Genomic DNA, 17,914 nt, shown 5'->3' on the forward strand with positions numbered 1-17,914 from the left:
TTGTTTTTGCCCTGAAGTCTCCAGTCAGGTAGCTAGTACAGAGCATTAAAACGCTCTTAATTCGCTGTGGTGGTTACAAGGGCAGCTGCAGAAGGGTGCACAGTGGGAGCAGCACCATGAAGGCAGCAAACCTGGAGAAAGGGTCTCATAAACGTTTGTGGATGTGGACTTGAGTGAGATGGCTGCATGTGGACAGCTGGGAGGTGTCAAGGGTGAGCTGGAGTGTAAAAGCACTTGCTCCATGGTTCCTTTAGTTACAGTTTTGTCAAAAACACCCTGTGATGTGCATGTTTGCTCTTTGGAGATAATGTATGCTGTTTGGATAACCTGTGCATGGACAGAGCCCTGCATGCAGGCCTGAACTGGGCCGAGATCGATGTTTGGGCTTCATACCCTGCGGTGAGCAGCTTGAGGTGAAAGCTGTGTGTGCATCAGTCCAGCCTGCTGAGGACAGGCCTCGGCCAGGTCCAGTCCTTGCAGCTGAGGGGCTGTGAACCGCTCTCTGCAGAGTGTGTGAAGACCCCTGTGAAGGTGGGTGATGATCTACCACCAGGCTGCAGAGCTCTGACCCGCTGTGGGCGAGAGGCGCTGCGCTCCCTGCCAGCCAGAACCTGCACTGGGAGCCCACGGTTTGAAGCCACCAGCTCTTGGAGTAACAGTGTCAGTCTGTGCTTGAAACTTTGAGTCCTTGGTTTTCCTGGTGGTAATTAAACGTATGAAAATAGAGTGCGGGGTCCAAAGCTGTGCACAGAGCTGCTCTCTCCTCCTGTGGTGCCACCCCGATCACACAGCTGTCTGCTGCCTCCTCCACCAAGCACCCTGGCTGTGGCTTCCTTCAGAGGTGGGCTAAGGGGATTTCACCTGTTCCTGGCCCAGCTCCCCTCCTGGCACAGTGCTCGGGGGCTGGTGGTGCTTCCCTTTCTTGCAAAATATTTGGTGGACAGAGGGTGAAAGTACTTGTTTATCCCTCGACCAAGGGCAGCAGCTGGAAGGTGACCAAAGCCCCGGCTGCAGCCTGCCTCCCCTTGTGCTAAAAGCTGTACGGGGCAGCACCCCGGCCCTCTGCCGGAGCGGGTAAATATCAAAGGGCGGCTGGTTTGTGTGTATCGGGCTGCATTAACCTTCCCCAGAGCAGCCCCCACCTCTGTGCCAGCACCCTGGTGCAGCGGGCACTGGGGAGGGGCCTCTCCCCACCTCCAGCCCCCGGGCTGGGTGGGGGTCACCAGTAAAATGTCCATTTTTGCATGAGCTGTTGATCAATCTGGGTGCTTGTGGGGGATGTTTCTGCAGCTGTGCTGAACGCGGCGGGTCCTGGGAGCCCCCATCTCCCTCCAGGCTGTGGCTGGTGCGGGGGCTCTGCCACCCCACCCCCATTCCCTGCACCTTGGGGAGGCAGGAGGGGAGATGATGGGGATGTAGGAGCTTGATGCACAGTTGGAGCTGGGCTCAGCCCCTGCAGCCCCATGCTTTGTGTGCCTCAGCTCCTTCGAATTATCACAGGTTCAGAGAACAGGCTCGAAGTGACCAGGATTTTCCATGAACTTGCAGACATTTTAATAGCAATGTTTGCATCAAGCTCCTCTCCCAAGAGGTGTCTTGGGAGTTTGGGATGTAGGGGGAAGCTCAGAGTGATTTCCCAGCATCGGACTGGGGCTGGCTGGTCAGAGCAGACCCTGAAGCCCCCCTACCCCTGCCTGCAGGGCCGCCCCTGCCCCCTGGCAGCAGGCACAGCTCCCTCGTGGGATTAACTCAACCCTAAGGAGGACTTGAATCTCAGCTGGAGCGATGCTGCACAGAGGAGCATCCCGCGCTCCCGTGCGCAGGGCTGTGCCTGTTGCTGCTTTGTAAATCCCCTGGGATTTCTGCCTCCTTGGGTGCAGGCTGGGGTGAAGAAAGGGGCCCTGACGCCTCCATCCCTGTCACCTCTGCGGGCACAGGGCTCGTCCCTTTCCCTGCTTCCCACAGCCTTCAGCGATGCTTCACCGCAGACAGGCTCTGGGCAGTGTTGCAGGTGCTGCTTTGCCCTCAGGGCCTTGCACCCTCTTCCCAGCACCCGCAATGTGTCTGGGGCAGCCCCGTGTCCGGGGGGAGGGCACCAGCCCTTCCCCGTGCGCACCTGCTGGGGCTGGTGTGGGCTCACCCCTGCGCTCTTCTCGCCTGGACTACATGGAGTACATCTGGGGTTTGGCAGGGTCGGGGTCACCCAGGGGCTGGGTGCCCGCTCTGCTCTTGGGGCTCGGCCCCGCCAAGGGAGAGTTTGTTCCGCGCTGGGGCTGCCCCGTACCGGGATGCTCCGTGCAGGCGCGGCGGCCGCCCGGTCCCGGCGGCTGCTTTAAGGGGAGGGACGGAAGCCTGACCCAGCCCCGGGCCGGCCGGGCCCTTAAAGCCCCCGCGGGGCGGCCGAGCCCCGCCGCGGCCACTCCGACCCGCCGGCCCCGCCATGGGCTCCCTGGGGCGCTGCCTGGCCCGGAGCCTGCTGCGGGGGCAGCCGGGCCCGAGCCGCCCCCCCGGGCCCCGCTGCTACGGCTCCGGTGAGACACGGCTCTGCCCGGCCCCCTACCCCGGGACCCTGTCCCCATCCTCGTCCTGCCCCCGGGGACCCTGTCCTCATCCCTGCACTGCCCTCAGCCCTTTCCCTGACCTGCTCCTGGGGACCCTGTCCCCATCCTCATCCTGCCCCTGGGCAGCCTGTTCCCATCCTTGTGCTTGGAATGCAGTCCCTTTCCTCAGCCTGCCCTGGCGACCCTGTCTCTTCCATCCTTGTCATGCCCCTGAGGACCCTGTCCCCATCCCTGTTCAGCCCTCGGCCCCTTCCCTAGCCTGTCCTGGGGACCCTGTCACCCCCATCCTCATCCTGCCCCTAGGGACCCTACCCCCGTCCCCACCCTGCCCTCCATCCCGCCTGTCCTGTCCCTCGGGGCCCCCATCCCCATCGTCGCCCCACATTGTCCTCAGTCCCACAGCACCCAGTAACCCCATCCTGGGGGCAGCCCCCCCAGGTAGGGCGTCAGCTCATGGGGTCCTTGGCTGCTCTGTGGTGTGAGGGGGCACCAGGGTCTCCTCCCCGACGGGGCGGAGGCCAGAGCTGGTGGCTCCCCCAGCACCATCCTGAATGTCCCAAGGGGTTTGGTGTCCCTAGGGCTGCGATGGGGGGACCCCTGCGCTGTCCTGTGGGGGATCGGGTGGGAGCCTGACAAAGCCGGGCCACCCCAGCAGCACCCAGAGATGTGGGTGAGCTCCGGGGGGTGTTTATCCCACCCTGTCCCCGCCAGCACTGGTGCCAGCCTGGCCTCACTGCCCGGGACAGGAGCCCAAAGGCTGTGGCTGGCAGCGAAATGCCCCAGCTGGGTGTCCCTCTGCCCGCTCTCTCCTGTCCCCTGTCCTTCTGGCAGACAGGGCGCATGGTCCCTTGGGGAATGGTGTCCCCTCCTGCGGTGTGGCTCTGCAGGGCCAGTGGTGGGGTGAAGGGGTGGCGGTGGTGCCAGACCTTGCCGCCCCATGGTGCCACAGATGGTGGTGGTGCCAGACCCTGCTGTGCCATGGATGACAGCGATGCCAGACCCTGCTATCCTACAGTGCCACGGGTGACGGTGGTGCCAGACGTTGCTGTGCCATGGGTGACAGTTATGCCAGACCCTGCTGTCCCACGGTGCTTGATTTCTTCCCCCACCAGTGGGGCTGTGACCAGGGACCCACGCTGTGCCAGGGCTGGTGCCCACCTGTTTCTGGGCAGGAGCAGTGACACACAGGGTGGCACCTGCAGCCCCGGCATCAGGACAAGGCAGCGCGGTGTGCTCAGCCAAACCAGAGCCAGCCCATCCCACGCTGGGTTGAAGGGTGTTTCCCAGCTGTGGACATGTCCCCACCACCTGTCAGGGCTTTGCAGTGTGTCCCTGGGGTCCCTGCTGGGACCCTGCCAGTCTGCGAGCACAGCTCACCCAGGGGACATGGCACCAGCATGGGGACAGGGATGGGGACAGGCTCGCCCACCGGGACCCAGCACAACCCGTGGTGCCCCAGGAACAGCTTGGGGTCCTGCTGTCACAACCTGTGCCCATGTCCCACACCCGGCAGTGACCTGTGACCCATGCCTGGCAGTGACACTGGCCCCTCCGTCCCCACGCAGCCCCCCCAGAGCTGCAGGAGAAGACACTGGTGCTGGTGAAGCCGGATGCGGTGCAGCGGCGGCTGGTGGGGACCGTCATCCAGCGCTTTGAGCGGCGTGGCTTCAAGCTGGTGGCCATGAAGATGCTTCAGGTAGCCACCCCGCCAAGCTGCCCCACGCCCCCCTGGGGCACCCCACATCCTACAGCCGGCTCGGGGGTGCCAGAGGGGGGTACTGATGCTGCTGTCACCCCATGCTGCCATCAGGCGGATCAGGGTCTCCTGGACAAACACTACCAGCAGCTGCGGCAGAAGCCCTTCTACCCTGCGCTCCTCGCCTACATGACCTCGGGGCCGCTGGTGGCCATGGTGAGGGGCTGGGATGGAGGGTCAGGGGGATGGGGGGGCTCGGGGGGCTGGGTGGAACCGGGGGGGCTTAGGTGTCCCCTGTCCCGCAGGTGTGGGAGGGCTACAACGTGGTCAGGTCCACGCGGGCCATGGTGGGGGACACCAACTCGGCGGCAGCGGCGGCGGGCACAATCCGGGGGGACCTCAGCATGCACGTCAGCAGGTAGGGGCGCGGTGGGGGTGGTGGGGGCGGCGGTGGGACCCCGCAGCCATGGCACTGTCCCTGTCCCCGTTCCTGGTTCCTGTGCAGGAACGTGGTCCATGCCAGTGACTCGGTGGAGACGGCCCAGCGGGAAATCGGCTTCTGGTTCCAGCGGGATGAGCTGGTGGCCTGGGAGAGCGGGGACCGGGACTACACCTATGGGCCCTAGGGTGGCCCCGCCGGGGGGGCCAACCCCCCAATAAACCTCAGTGCCTCCAGCCGTGGCTCCGTCTCCTCCCTCAAATGCCACCAGCAAGTGCTGGAGGGCTCTGGGGGCGCTGGAATGTCCCCAGTGGGCACTGGGGGAGTGCTGGAAGACTGGGAGGCACTGAGCTGTCCCTGGGGAGCACTGGGGTGGTACTGGAAAGCTCTGGAAAGCACTGGGTTGTCCCGAGGGGGTATTGCAGCAGTACTGGGAAGCTCTGGGAAGCACTGGGATGTCTCCAGGGGGCACTGGGGTGGTATGGGGAAGCTCTGAGAGGCACTGAGCTGTCCCTGGGGAACATTGGGGTGGTACTGGGAAGCTCTGGGAAGCACTGGGATGACCCCAGGGGCACTGGGGAAAGCACTGGGATGTTCTTAGGGGGCACTGGGGCAGTACTGGGAAACTCTGGGAAGCACTGGGACATCCCTAGGGGCACTGGGGCAGTGCTGGGAAGCTCTGGGATGCACTGAGATTTCCCAGGGGAGCACTGGGGCGGTGCTGGGAAGCTGTGGGAGCGGCACTGGGAGTCACGGGGCTGTTCCGGGGCAGCAGGAGCCCCTGCAGGTCGCTGGAGGGGACGGGGGCTCTCCGGGCGCCGCGCACCGGCGTGTCACTGGGGACACTGGGGGGCGCTGTGGGACGCACGGCAGCCCCGCGCCGTTGCCAGGCAACGCCCGCTGATGCCCGCGCATGCGCAGGGCGTGCCCTGGCGGGGCCCGCCTCTCCCGGCAGCCCGTGCGCGGCGCGCTCACCCGGCGTGCCCTGCGGCCGGGCCCGCTGCCGGCGGCACATCGCGCCGCCATGGCGGAGGCTGCCGGTGCATCTCGGCCGCCGGCGGACGTGGACACGGACGACTGCCTGCGCGAGTACCGCCACCTCTTCAGCCCCGACATCCTGGCGTGAGTGCCGGGCCGCTGGCGGCCACGGGTGCCGGGCCGCGGCCTGGGGGTCGGCCGGTCCCCGCCGCGGCCTAGCGCGGTGCTGGGGCCGCCCTGGCTGGGCCGTGCCTGGCGCTGAGCGCTGACTGACCCTCTGCTCCCCCAGGGGCCAGGTGGCGTTCATCACCGGCGGCGGCTCGGGCATCGGCTTCCGCGTCGCCGAGATCTTCATGAGGTGCGGCTGGGGGGCAGCGGCGGTGCCCGGGGGTGTGTGTGTGTGCTGCTTAGGCTCCTCGGGCGCCAGTGGGAGCGTAAAAGCTTCCTTTCGCTTGAGGAGGCTGTGGTAGCGTGGCCTACGGGGGTGGGGTGAGAAGCTGGGGGCAGCCGGGCCCCGGGGGGAGTTGCGGGCAGCCCTGCCTGCTGCAGGTGGGCTCGTGGGGGTGTGGGAGGCGGGGGCTGGCCCTGTCACAGGGCTCGGGTCGGTCTCTGGTGCGCTGTGATTCTCCCCCTCTTGGAGCCCTGCGGGCTTGGAGGAACAGCAACTCCTCCAAGTTGTGCCAACTCCCACCGTTCCCCGACCAAGCTCCTGGTGAACCCCAGAAATGTGAGATGCCTGTGAGGAGTCAGTGCTGCGTGGCCCTTCTCACTAGCCCCTTCTTTGCAGACATGGCTGCCGGACGGTCATTGCAAGCAGGAACCTGCAGCGAGTGTCCGAGGTGAGTCTGTGGGCTCCAGCGGGACAGACAGGCAGAAGGAAGAGTTGTGAACACTTGGAAATCCTGCTGTCTCTGCTGGGTGAGGCTGGGAGCCTTGGGAGCAGTGCAGCAGGAGAAACGGCTTACTAGTGCTGCTCTGTCTTCTTCGGCCTCTGAGATCTTCAGTACAGCAGTGGTGGGCAGGGTGCAGGTTTAGGGTGGGCTGCACCCACCGCACCTCATGGTAGAGCTCAGTTAATCGTGGCGGTGTCCTGTAAGCGGGTCCATTACCTGGTGCACAGCACCAATTCACACACTGAATTGAGTATTTGTTGACTGTCTGCAGAGACAGGTGCTGGGTGCTAAATCCATAAAGCTAGCGCGCCTCCTAACACGCAGTAAAAATTTAGTACACTTTGAACAATTGTTCATAGTTATGTTTAGTTGCACTTAATTCTCATGGGTTCTTACAAGCCTTATCTCCATTTCAAGTACAGCATTCTTGGTTTTCACTGCATGTTCTGTGTGGAGGGGGCTTTGTTAGCAGGGGGCTTTCTTTGCTTCATGGTGGATCTTTTAGCGTGCTGATTAGGATAGTTCAAGTAATTTTCTGTTTAATCTCATTAACCATTTCGTTCTCCTTGAGCTTATCTTGGTACTTCTTAGCTTGACTTAATTTATGGTGTCTGTTCCTTTTCCTAAGGCCATGTTTTGTTAACTGTTCATAAGGGTTAACTAACATCCTCTGGTTTTCAAATTCTTTCTTGTTCTTCAGTATAGATATTCACATGTTTTGTTTAAATTTCAAGTTGGGTAACAGACTGGCTTTCTGTTAATCATATGTCTGTGAGCTGGCCCACTACAGCAGGACTTGCTGCCTTCCCCTGCCAGCTTTGGGGGTGTCTGTTCCAGGTATCACATTGCTTTTTTGTTGATGAGACAGAAGGAAACAAACTGCGGTGAAGGTTTGTCAGCAGGGAAGTGGCACAGTCCAAGGCCAAACTTAAATCTCAGCTTCAAGTAGGACAAGACCCTCTTGTCCAAGAGTTAGGTGGGTTGAGGCAGGTCCCCAGATCTCAGCTGTCTTGTGCTTTGGACAGAGAGGGAGGCGCAAGTCTGGAAAGCACTGACTGAAGAAGCTGTATTAGACTAGCTGTAGCCAGCTGGGCAAAAGAAACACCCGCCCCTGTGTCTGACCCTGGGCTGGGGTTTGGCTGGTCACAGTTTCCATTCCTCACCGTGGCTGGTGCTGCAGCCTCGGGCTGAAATCAGCTGTGTGAGAGCTTTGTGGTAGCTGCGTGTGGTCTGAAATATAATAAAGATCAAAACCAGCACTTGGGGGTAAGCTGGCATGACCCAGCTGCTTCCCAGGGATGGCTTTCTCTCATTTTGTATTCCTGTGTGCTCACGTGCCAGAAAACAAGCTGCAAAGCTCAACAGCTGTTTAGTCCTCAGGGGCTGGAGTCTTCTGAGTACACAGGGACCATTTGCCCAGGCCCTTGAGGCTCGGTGTATGTGTGGGCTAGTGGGGGATCAAGGCTTTTCACAGAAGGGCCTGATGAGCCCAAGCAGGAATGTGGAGCTTTGCTGGGTGTTGTGCAGGGTTGCTGCTGAGTTTGTGTGTCCCCTGTGCTTTATTTGCTGGGGGAGCCTGTTCTTAACGAGTGCCTCGGGGTGCTTTGTGGCAGATGCTGAGCCGCAGAGCTAGCTCTCTCTGCCTCACGGGCAGAGTCCCTGGCAACTGCTGGTCTGCGTTTGCCCTTTTTGCCTACTGATGTTTTTTGGATCTAAAGGTTAATTATGCCTGGGCTTGTACCAAAAAATGCCTTGTCGGCATCCGACCTTTGTACCTGTCCTGCAGAGGTGTTGCTCGGGGTGTGCTGTGTCGATGACAGGCCACGGAGATAACCAGGCTTAGCGAGCTGTGGCCTCAGGGCCAGCCTGGCATTCGGTTGGGGCATGATGTGCCCGAGCTTCCCCTGGCTACCCCAGGGCTTTAGCGTCAGGGTGCTGCATGGCTGAAGCTGGCTGTGCTCAGGCAGGTCTCTCCCCTGCCTGCAGTGTTTGCTGTATGCCAACAGGGACGTGGCCCCTGGCTGACCACTTCCTCGCCTGTTCAAAGGTCTGGGTCTAACCCTTGCTGAAGGAGAGAGTCCCAGAAAGAATCTCAAGTCTCTTTTTTTTTTGCAGGCATCGAAGAAGCTGGAGGCAGCCACAGGCCAGCAGTGCCTGCCTCTGTCCATAGATGTCAGGCAGCCCCAAACCATTGTGGCAGCAGTGGATGAGGCGCTGAAGGAGTTCAAGCGGATTGACATCCTCATTAATGGTGAGCTTCTGGAGTGGACAGGGGAAAGATTCAGTACTTGCTGCTGGGAAGGGTGTTTTCCTGTATGGAGATTGTTTGCCTAGTGTCTGCCTTATGCTGCTTTGGCCTGGGAGCGTCTGGGCAGCCCCCCGGGAGCACAGAGGGGATGGGCTCAGAAGAAGCAGAGACCTGTTTGTGATAGGTGGCTGCCCGTGCTTGCCTGGTGTGGATCATCCCTGCTCCCACTGCGCCAGCACCCTCCTGCCCTCAGGCTGGCTGTGGTGCTGGGCACTTAGAGCCACAAACTGTTTATCCTCTTATCAGACCTTTTTCCATGTGCTTTCTAGTCTACCCAGACAGTATCACTCACCGTCCCTCTTGCAGGAGTGCTCTGAACCTGCCTGACCCTCTCCTGGCCCAGTCCTGACTGTGCTCCTGGCTGCTTGTTCTTCAGGTGCTGCGGGAAACTTTCTGTGCCCAGCCGCTGCCCTGTCCTTCAACGCCTTCAAGACTGTGATAGATATCGACACCATTGGCACCTTCAACACCTCCAAAGTCCTCTTTGAGAAATATTTCCGGGTAAGTGGGACCAGAGCCAGAGGACTCGGAGGAGGGGCTGCTGATAGGCAGGGAGTTAGTGTCAAACAAACCACACTTTGCTCCTGAGCAATTCAAGGTGGCGTGGAGGGCAGAAGGGAGTACAGCACTGGTGTAACCAGGGCTGTGCTGCCAGGCCTCTGCCACCCACCATTCTTAGATCCAGTCCGTTCCCTCCCAGGGGTGGCAGCCTCTGTGCAGGAACTGGGAATCTTGTCAGTCCCTTGCCCTGGGGCTTTCGATTGCTGTGGCAACTTTCCATGCTCTGCCACATGCCAGGGAAGAAGGTGTGATCTGCTGCTCCTTTTCCGGCTCCTCTGCTTTCTCTTGGCCTTTGCTTGTCCCCTGCATCTCCTGCCTCTCTAGAAGGGCCTTGCTGGCTGCCCCAGCTCACTGAGGCTGGGTGGGCAGTGCTGCCCTGGTGATGGGTTAGCAACGCAGTGGTGGCAGTGCCCGTGGGTGACCATCCCTCCTAGCTCAGCTCCCTTGTTCCACCATGCCACTATGTGACCCCTTGTGCTGCTCCCTGCCTAATGCCGTGTCTCTTTTTCTTCCCCAGGACCATGGTGGGATCATCGTTAACATCACAGCGACCCTGAGCTACCGAGGACAGGCCCTCCAGGTGCATGCTGGTGCTGCTAAGGCTGCCATAGGTACCTAAATGCTCCTTGCTGGGGTTCTGTGAGCTGTGTGGGGCCAGTAAGGAAGCTGCTTCTTCTCAAATATTGGGATGGGAAGATGTCCTTGAAAGAGGTGACTATAAAACAGTGTGGTTACTACATGCCTGAGTGCTCTTCCAGGGCCCTTTGCTCTTGACCACAGTCTTCTGTGGCGTTTTGCGTTCCCCCCACCGGCTCTGCTCTCCATTTCTCATTCCTGTTGTAATCCCTTCCCAGATGCTATGACCCGCCACCTTGCTGTGGAGTGGGGACCCAACAACGTCCGAGTGAACAGCTTAGCGCCAGGCCCCATTACAGGCACCGAGGGCTACCGGCGGCTGGGTAAGGCAACCTGGGGCTCCTGTCTCTGCCTCGGTGTGGCTCGCTGGGAGGGGACTGTGGCAGACTACCAGTGCCATGCAGCCCGTGGGACATGTGATGCGGCTGGGGCTGTTGCTGCTGGGCACGGCTGTCCTGTGACTAGGCTGGCATGTCTTTTTGGGGGAGCAGCCCTTCCTGCATCCTCGATGACTCGCAAGGCACTGATTTTTCTCTATTGAGCGGCGGCTTTTTGTGACCTCTGATGCAATGACATGGTGTAAGGTGCTTCCCCAAAGCTCAGCCTGGCCGGCTGCCTTGCCTGATGGTTTAGCTCTCGCAGTCTCTCAGCAGAGTGCCAGTTCAGCCCAAGAGGCTGGGAAAGCTGAGGTGGAACTTAACTGTTGCAGTACAAATCCTGCTGCTGGGCTTGAGCCACCCTCATTTAACTCTCTCCTCAGGCCTTTGTCCCTGGCCTGTCCCAGGGCTGTGCCAGGATCTCATTTAGTTTCCACGGCGCACTCAGCAAGCCCCATGCAAACCGTGCCACAGGGTCTGGCGGACAGTGGTGGTGGGCAGGCGGTCCCGTGATCTGAGCTGGCTCTTCTCTTTGCCACTCCTAGGTGGGAAATTTGCGGAGGCAGCAAGCCAGTTTGACATGATCCCCCTGCAGCGCGCAGGGAACAAGACGGAGATTGCCCACAGCACGCTGTACCTGGCGAGCCCCCTCTCCTCCTACGTGACGGGCACCACCCTGGTCGTGGATGGTGGGAGCTGGCTGACCTCTGCCAACAACTTCCCCGCTTTGCTGGGTATTGCTTCATCCTCTGCTAAACTCTAGGTGACGTGCATTTCCCCCTCCGTGGGATTAGAGCAGGAATTGTCAGAAACCCCATTGCTTCATGGCATAGGGGCGTGGCTGCCATAACAGTGGGTATGGCATTACCATCTTCAGGTGCCTCGGTCACCTTGTAGCAGTCCCAGCTCTGCCCCTCCTGCGGCAGCTGCGTGGCACGTGCGCTGTCTTGGGGCAGTGGGGACATGCTGGGTGTCAGGGTCTCCCGGGGAGGGCAGCCAGCTTGGGTCTCAACTTGGCAGCACTTGTTCTCAAAACTTCCTCTGCTTTTGGGAGGGTGGAGCAGGGTCACCCCCCATGCGGTTGTCAGAGCAATGTGGGGAACACCTCTGAGTCCTTGTGGATGGTCCTAGGGATGACTTGGGAAGGGCAGGAGAGCTTGCTGGGTTTTTCCTCTGAGCCTGCAGTTGACATGGTATCTCTTGTTCCTGCTGGAAGATGCTTGTCTGGACACCTCTGAGTGTCCCCTGAAGTGACGTGCTGCTCCTTCTCTGTGCCCCACCAGCAGGATTGGGCACAGAGAGTCCCAATGGCCTCTCTCTCCCCTTCCTTGCATGAGTTACTGCAGGGTGTCTTGTGTTGCGGCTGACTTGCATGCAAGTCTGTTGGCATATGTCTGCAGAGGTGGGAAGGGAGCTGGTGGCTGGGGCCTGGCACTTCTTTCCAGGAGAGGGGTCTCCTTTCTTCCCCTCTCCCCCTACTTGGGTCCGGCGTGGCGGCCTCTGGGAGCAGGGCAGGCCCAGGCAGCACTGCATACCCACCTCTGTGCTGTCTTGCAGATTTCTGGGCTGCAGGAACAAACAAAAATCAATGATGGACAGGCTGGGATTGACCGATGGACAGAAACGTGACCGAACTGCTGCTCTGGGACATCTCGGGGGGGACATCTCCTGGAGCCAGAGTTGATAGCTGCCGCCTCTGATCAGTGAATGGTGGTGATGTTGCTGATCCTGCATCTGCCTGGGGGAGGGAGCACTGGGGGTGCAGGGTAGGGAGCAACCCCACCCTCCTCTGTGCTGTTAATTTCTTCTGAGCTGAGGGCACGGGGACAGCAGGGGGTGTGGGCTGCGATGTTCACTCCATTTGTGTCTCCCTCCGAGCTGCTCTCCTGTTTTTTCCCAAGTCCCAGGCAGAGCTGGCTGTGGATATCCATCCTCTTCCACACCTCTCCCTATCTCGGCCTGAGAGCTGCCCAAGACCCCCGGTTCCTTGGGAGGGGGGAGCAGTTCAGCCCGCCTGGGGGGCTGAGGCCAGCTCTGACTTGGCAGCAGTAGCTGGTGGCTCTTGGCGGGAAGCAAGGACCAAGCTGGCCCTGGCAGGGGAGATGGCCCTGTCCCCTCGTGGGACGTTCCTGGATGGGGCAGTGGCCCCGGAGGCTGCTGGAGTGTCCCTCCCCAAGGAGCAGAGGTGGTGTGAGGTCACATCCCACCGGAGCTGGCTCTACTGCTGTGGACCATAGCACTGTAGCTGCTGGGAGCCCGAGATGTCCAGCTGTCTGTCCGGCACCCATCTGTCTGTCACGCCAGTCTCACCAGTCTCACGCCGTCTCCTTTCTTTGTGCAGACACTGTGGCTGAGGGTAGATCAAGCGCTGGCTGGAGCTTGGTCCATCCCGAGCGTGGCACTGAGCTGTGGGGGCTGCACCGGCTCTGTGCGGGGCTGCCGAAGCCGTACGCACGCCCCCGTCGCTGCTGGCAATGTTTAAGCTTATCCTGAATCCTGTGAAGCTTCTTTCCCTACTTGATCGCGTTTCCTACTTGATTGTAGACTTGCCAGGTTTTGCTCCTTCCTCCAGGCCACGAATAAAGAATGTCCCCACTCAGCTGCGACCTTCTCACATGCCTGTGCGGGGAGCTGCTCTGCTGGGGGGGGTGGGGGGTGCTGGTCTGGTGCTCCTCCCCCTCTTGCCAGGGGCAGCGGCCGCCGTTTGGTGACGCTGAGCTCTGGTGACAGGCTGGGAAGCCAGCAGCTCTGGCACTAGAACCTGGGGCGTTGTGCCCGTTCCCCGTGGCAGTGGGGCTGGTGGAGCCCCCGGGCAGGGGTCTGAGGGGCGGCCGGGGCGAGTGGTGCAGGGCTGGGGGGACGCGTGGGGAGGCTGGCGGGGCGCGGGGTGACCCCCCGCGAGGGGCGCGGGTGGCACGTGCTGGCGCGCCGCGTGGCCCTTCCCCGCCCGCGCAGGGGCGTGGCCTCCCGCACGGCTTCGCGCCGCCTCGGGGGGGTGGTGGGGGCGTGGCCGCGGTGGCAGGCGAGTGACGTCACCGGGCCGGCTACTGCGGCGGCTGCTGGGCTGGATCGGGCGGTTCGCCGCGGGCTGCCCCGGAGCGGCGGCGCGGGCGGGCGGGCGGCTGGGCTGTTCCTCGTCGCCGCCTCCACCCCCCACCCCCCCGCACCTTGTCCGGCACTGACCGCGGCGCGGAGCCGCGTCCCCCGGCGCTCGGGGCCGCCGCTGCCGGGCGGGCGGAGCGGGGCCGCCCCCGGTGGCGGTTCGGCGGGCGGGGCCGGCCGCCGCCTCCTCGCACAAAGCCGTGTGCCCGGGCGGAGCTAACTGCTGGCACCGCACCGGCATCGCCGCACCGGTCCCGGCCGTGGTCACCGCCCCGCTGGGCGGCAGCGATGTGAGGGGGGCATGGCCGCGGGGCATGGCCGGCGGGCAGCGGCGGGGCGGGCGGCGGCGGGCGCTCAGCGCCGCCGGTGAAAATGGAGCCGCATCCGCCGGCCGCCGGGCCCGAGCCCCCGCTCCCCCGGGGGCCGCGGCGGGACGGGCCCGAGCCGGAGCCGGAACCGGGTCTCTGGGCACCTGAGCCCGCCCCGGGGCCGCCGCCCTGGTCCCCACTGGAGCAGGGGGACTGCCCGACCCTGGGGGGCCTCGCCGAGCCCCCGGGCCGGCCCGAGGAGGAGCCGCGTCTCCGCCCCGTCTTCGACGCGCTGGACCGGGACGGCGACGGCTTCGTGCGGGTGGAGGAGTTCGTCCAGTTCGCCACGGCCTACGGCGCCGAGCAGGTGAGGCCGGCGGCGGCCCCAGGGCCTGGCCGGGCCTGGCCCCCTCCCTGCGGGGTCCACAGGCCGCAGCCTCCCCGCGCTGGGGCCCCGGGCCGGGCCGATGGGCGGGCGGCCCTCGGTGGTCCCGCACCCTCGGAGGGGCGACGAGCCCAGGCGGCCACACGCCGGCCCCGGCTGCCCTTGGCGGGGTGAGGGCAGCGGCTGCGTCGCCGGGTGAAGGGCACGCGGGGCCTCGATGGATGCAGGCAGGTGCGGAGGGAGCCAGGTAGAACCGGAGCTCCTGTTTTCCAGGCCTCGATCCGTTGGGAAGAGCATCCCGGCAGTGCCACCGGGAGCCCGCGTCCCCTCTTTGTTCTCCAGCGGTGACACGGTTGGGCTCGGTGAGCAGTCACCGTGTCGGGACCAGCGGCAATTCTGCCCCTTGGCCCCGTGCCTTACCATGCCTGTCACGGCTTTGATGAGCCTCGATGTGCGTTTTCCTTCTTTCTCTCCGCCGCTTTGTGCCATGGGGAGCTTGGCTTTCTGTGCAGCAGCTCGGATGCGATGTAACATGAAGCTGCCTGGAATGACCCAAAATGGAGAGAGCTCGAGCAGCGTGCCCGGGGATGGAAATGAGTGTGTTGGTGTTTTGTATGTTGGCCTGTGCTAGTGTTGCTACAAGGAAAAACCAAAATATTTCTTTTTCTTAAGGCATGCAGGTATTGTGAGGAAGTTTCTCTGCCATCACTCAGCAGATCTGCTTTAATTCTCTAGCTGCTGTGCCTGTATTAAAGTGGCATGACAAAGCAAATCATCGCATGTGGAGTGTTTTGGTGGAGGAGGGTTTTCTATCTTTGTCCTAATGGTAAAAAAACCTCTCAAAGATAAAATAGAGGCATTTTTTTCAGAAAATAGCTCTATCAAGTGGAGATCTGTAACTTCTTTGTCAGATTGCTGCTGTAAGGGGCACCGTGTGCGGACGGTATCGCTCACCACCTCATTGCATGATTAACCGGGTAACGTCATGGCACAGGGGGGGAGTTACGAGATCGTCTGGGCAACGTGCTTCTGCCGGGTGAGAAGCTTTATTCAGCATAAAGCCTCTGACTGTCATCCTCCTGCTGCGGTCCGGGTGCTCCGTGCCGCTGTGTGTCCCCTCCATTGCTGCTGCTGGCAGAGAAAGCAGAAGCAGATGGGTCCGCTGGCATCGGCGTGTGAGTTGCTCCGCAGAGGCTTGTGGACCCTACACGCGATGGCCATTGCTTCGGGGCGTGGTGGCACCTACCAGGGGGCCGTTTGCCTTAGCGTGTCTCTCCCTGCACGTTTGGTGTGGAGCATCCCGAGTACATGGGAAATAAGGGCAGGCAGACCGCGTGTGCGTGGTGAGGGACATGGCAGGTGGCTCCAGCATTTGTTAGCACTGGCAGCCTGCGTGGCTCAGCCCAGACCTGCCTCTGGCCCTGCGCAGCGCCTTGTGCCTTGATTCTGATGTGGGAATTGTGCCAGAGCTTCAACGGTATGATAATAAATCTGTAAAGCGCTTTGAGATCTTGGCCTGAGGAGCAGTTGCGAGGTGTTACGGTCTCTCCTAATTTGAAGCAGGATGTCCAGGGAGGTTTTGTGCCACTAAAAGCTGTCTGGTTGTATGGACCCAGCTTAGAAGTGGTTGTCTGCAGGCTTCTTGCCTTGGCTTTCCCTTCAAAGTCGCTTGGTCCTTTCTGCTGAGCACAGCTACCAGTAATGTTGTCAGTGCTGAAATACATTGTGCTTCTTAGATACGTTTATCTTCAGCAGGAGCCTCATGTAGCTAGCTGGCTGTCGGTGTGCAGAGCCACTGGCTCTCGGTATGGCAAGTGCTGAGCACCCTGGTGAGGTTGATGTGACAGCAGCTGAGCCAACAGGTAATGCGTGCCCCAGGGGTGCAGCCTGGTACCTCTCACGGAGGCACACCAAAAGGGAAAAATTAATGTTTGTGTCGCCTGTGTCTGCGAGAGGGTTACTACAAGTCTGCAGCTCAGAAAAGCAAGAAGGCACACTGAGTGTGAAGGAGAAAGGGGTAGCGATGGGGTCCGCAAGCTCCCAGCAGATGTGCAGAGTAACAAAGGGAGGAGTTCCGGGGAAGTTTCTTGACCTATTTCAGTTTAAGCAGATACAACTTGGGCCAAAAAGGAATCTTTTGAGAAATGGAAATTCAGCTCAGGTGAAGGTTAAAGGGTAGGAACATCACCAGGTGGTTAAAATCGTGTCAAGACGATTAAAAGGAAACGTGTAAACAAAGGTTGTGCTACAGCTGGATCTGGGAAGCTTGCAAGGGAACTTCCAGGGCTTGATGGCTTATGAGGGTAGCCGGTAGCAATCGGCAGGCAGTTAATGAGGAGCAAGTTCCAGTCCTGTTACTACCGCTCTTCTCTAGCAAGAGGAGGAGGTATTTGCTTCCTTTTCTTCTCCCCCTCCTTCCTCCTGCCCACGCGGGTGGATGCGTGGAAGCTCTGCGTGGGGCCAGTGGTGGAGCAAACTGCTAAATTTAAGCACAGCAAGTCATCACAGCCAGCTGATTCATGTGTGGGTTCAGAGGGGGTTGAAGGGTTAAGGAAAGTGTGTGTGTGTGTAACCACATGTACTGGAGAGCGGGAGAGCAGCAAGTGTTGTTTTTAGCATTCAGTAAAACACCAGAGGCATTTATGGGCTACTGAGCTCAGTGCTGTTGGATTATTTGGCTGAAACAATTATTAGCTAAATGTCAAAGGAAAGAGACCAACTGGCATTTAGTCATAAAAATGACATGACTTTGAATTTGTTTGATTTCCTGTCCCTCATCCCTCCCTGCCCATGGTGCAAACCATGGATAAAAGAACTGGGGAGGGCAGGGGGTTGCTTTGTTTTTGGTTGGGGTTCTTTTTGGATATTTTTTTTGTGTGTGTGTGTTGAAGTGGCTTGGGTTGTTGAAAGACTGCTTTAAAGCATTAATGGTTGTGTTGGCAGCGAAGTGCTGGTATGGAGTAGAAGAGATCAAGGCACAGAAATCCAAAGACAGCTGGTTCTCTGGAATGATAGAAGTTGATGGGGATTGGGGCTATTGGCAGTACCTCCGTATTAAAAGGTGTATGGGAAGGATGATGCTGAGGTCCCAGCAGCTGGGGATGACACCTCTAGACAGGGGTGGCCTTGAGGAGAGAAGATGCAGCCATGTGATGGTCCTCCAGCAATCTGTAACGGGTGAGTGTCTGTCAAACATGGACTATTGTGCAACTTGAAAAGCTTGCTAGGACCTGTTTTGTGCTCCAGGGACTTGTAAACAAGATGCAGGGTGGAAAGGTCTCGAGGACAGCTTGACTTTTCATGCAAAACATCTGGACTGCTCGCTAGTAGCGTGTGAGGCCGTTTATAACATTGTTTAAATTGTCTCTTTTCCCTCTCTTTTATCCCTGCACGTCACTGGGAATGTGGTGCTTCCTTGGAGCTGCTGTGCATCCTGTAGCAGCAAAAGGGGTCCCGGCTGGCTGGTACCAAAGTCTGGAATTAGGCTGGTTTAGATAGCAAGTTGGGAGGTAGAGGCTCGCTTTACCACTTTTATGTCACCTCGTAAAGCAAGAAGAGTTGCATCTTGCAGTTCTGTGGGTTATACAGAATCTGAGGCTGTTGTGCAATATTTATGTATTTTCTGTTTTAAAATCTGGCTTGCCTGTTGCACAGTTGCACTCTGTCTGTC

The 17,914-nt window shown here is 60.2% G+C and overlaps 3 protein-coding genes across 6 annotated transcripts in view; all 3 read left to right on the plus strand.

Annotated features, from left to right (window-relative positions):
• The first annotated feature begins 2,374 nt into the window (after window positions 1-2,374).
• Window positions 2,375-4,932, plus strand: LOC130148819 (nucleoside diphosphate kinase, mitochondrial). 2 transcript variants are annotated; one of them, XM_056337849.1, is made up of 5 exons: window positions 2,375-2,531; window positions 4,127-4,257; window positions 4,372-4,473; window positions 4,563-4,675; window positions 4,763-4,932. In XM_056337849.1, the coding sequence occupies exons 1-5, from the start codon at window positions 2,441-2,443 to the stop codon at window positions 4,881-4,883; spliced, it is 558 nt and encodes a 185-aa protein (XP_056193824.1). In that variant the 5' UTR covers window positions 2,375-2,440; the 3' UTR covers window positions 4,884-4,932. The 2 variants fall into 2 exon arrangements, with proteins under 2 accessions (XP_056193824.1, XP_056193825.1); XM_056337850.1 differs by having other exon boundaries at window positions 2,417-2,531; window positions 4,099-4,257.
• Window positions 4,933-5,474: 542 nt separating this feature from the next.
• Window positions 5,475-13,048, plus strand: DECR2 (2,4-dienoyl-CoA reductase 2). Of its 2 annotated transcripts, none has more exons than XM_056337838.1 (9): window positions 5,475-5,818; window positions 5,964-6,032; window positions 6,462-6,513; window positions 8,683-8,818; window positions 9,252-9,376; window positions 9,954-10,047; window positions 10,291-10,395; window positions 10,995-11,212; window positions 12,007-13,048. In XM_056337838.1, the coding sequence occupies exons 1-8, from the start codon at window positions 5,610-5,612 to the stop codon at window positions 11,210-11,212; spliced, it is 1,008 nt and encodes a 335-aa protein (XP_056193813.1). In that variant the 5' UTR covers window positions 5,475-5,609; the 3' UTR covers window positions 12,007-13,048. The 2 variants fall into 2 exon arrangements, with proteins under 2 accessions (XP_056193813.1, XP_056193812.1); XM_056337837.1 differs by having other exon boundaries at window positions 10,995-11,183.
• A 441-nt stretch (window positions 13,049-13,489) lies between these two features.
• Window positions 13,490-17,914, plus strand: part of RAB11FIP3 (RAB11 family interacting protein 3) — a 77,862-nt gene continuing 73,437 nt past the window's right edge. The window contains exon 1 of one of the 2 annotated variants that reach the window (XM_056337809.1): window positions 13,490-14,226. In XM_056337809.1, coding sequence (XP_056193784.1) covers window positions 13,924-14,226 — 303 coding nt within the window. In that variant the 5' untranslated portion in view covers window positions 13,490-13,923. The remainder of the gene's footprint in view (window positions 14,227-17,914) is intronic. The other variant, XM_056337810.1, reaches the window with a different exon arrangement.

This window comes from Falco biarmicus, chromosome 4 (assembly GCF_023638135.1).
Source record: "Falco biarmicus isolate bFalBia1 chromosome 4, bFalBia1.pri, whole genome shotgun sequence".
NCBI classification, from domain to species: Eukaryota; Metazoa; Chordata; class Aves; order Falconiformes; family Falconidae; genus Falco; species Falco biarmicus.

Excerpts from the sequence above, each read along its gene's own strand:
- LOC130148819 (XM_056337849.1), top strand. The coding sequence starts at position 2,441 with ATGGGCTCCCTGGGGCGCTGCCTGGCCCGGAGCCTGCTGCGGGGGCAG. Across the intron at positions 2,532-4,126 it reads GCCCCGCTGCTACGGCTCCG|CCCCCCCAGAGCTGCAGGAG; the intron begins GTGAGACACGGC and ends GTCCCCACGCAG. Across the intron at positions 4,474-4,562 it reads CGGGGCCGCTGGTGGCCATG|GTGTGGGAGGGCTACAACGT; the intron begins GTGAGGGGCTGG and ends CCTGTCCCGCAG.
- DECR2 (XM_056337837.1), top strand. The coding sequence starts at position 5,610 with ATGCGCAGGGCGTGCCCTGGCGGGGCCCGCCTCTCCCGGCAGCCCGTG. Across the intron at positions 6,514-8,682 it reads ACCTGCAGCGAGTGTCCGAG|GCATCGAAGAAGCTGGAGGC; the intron begins GTGAGTCTGTGG and ends TTTTTTTTGCAG. Across the intron at positions 11,184-12,006 it reads CAACTTCCCCGCTTTGCTGG|ATTTCTGGGCTGCAGGAACA; the intron begins GTATTGCTTCAT and ends GCTGTCTTGCAG.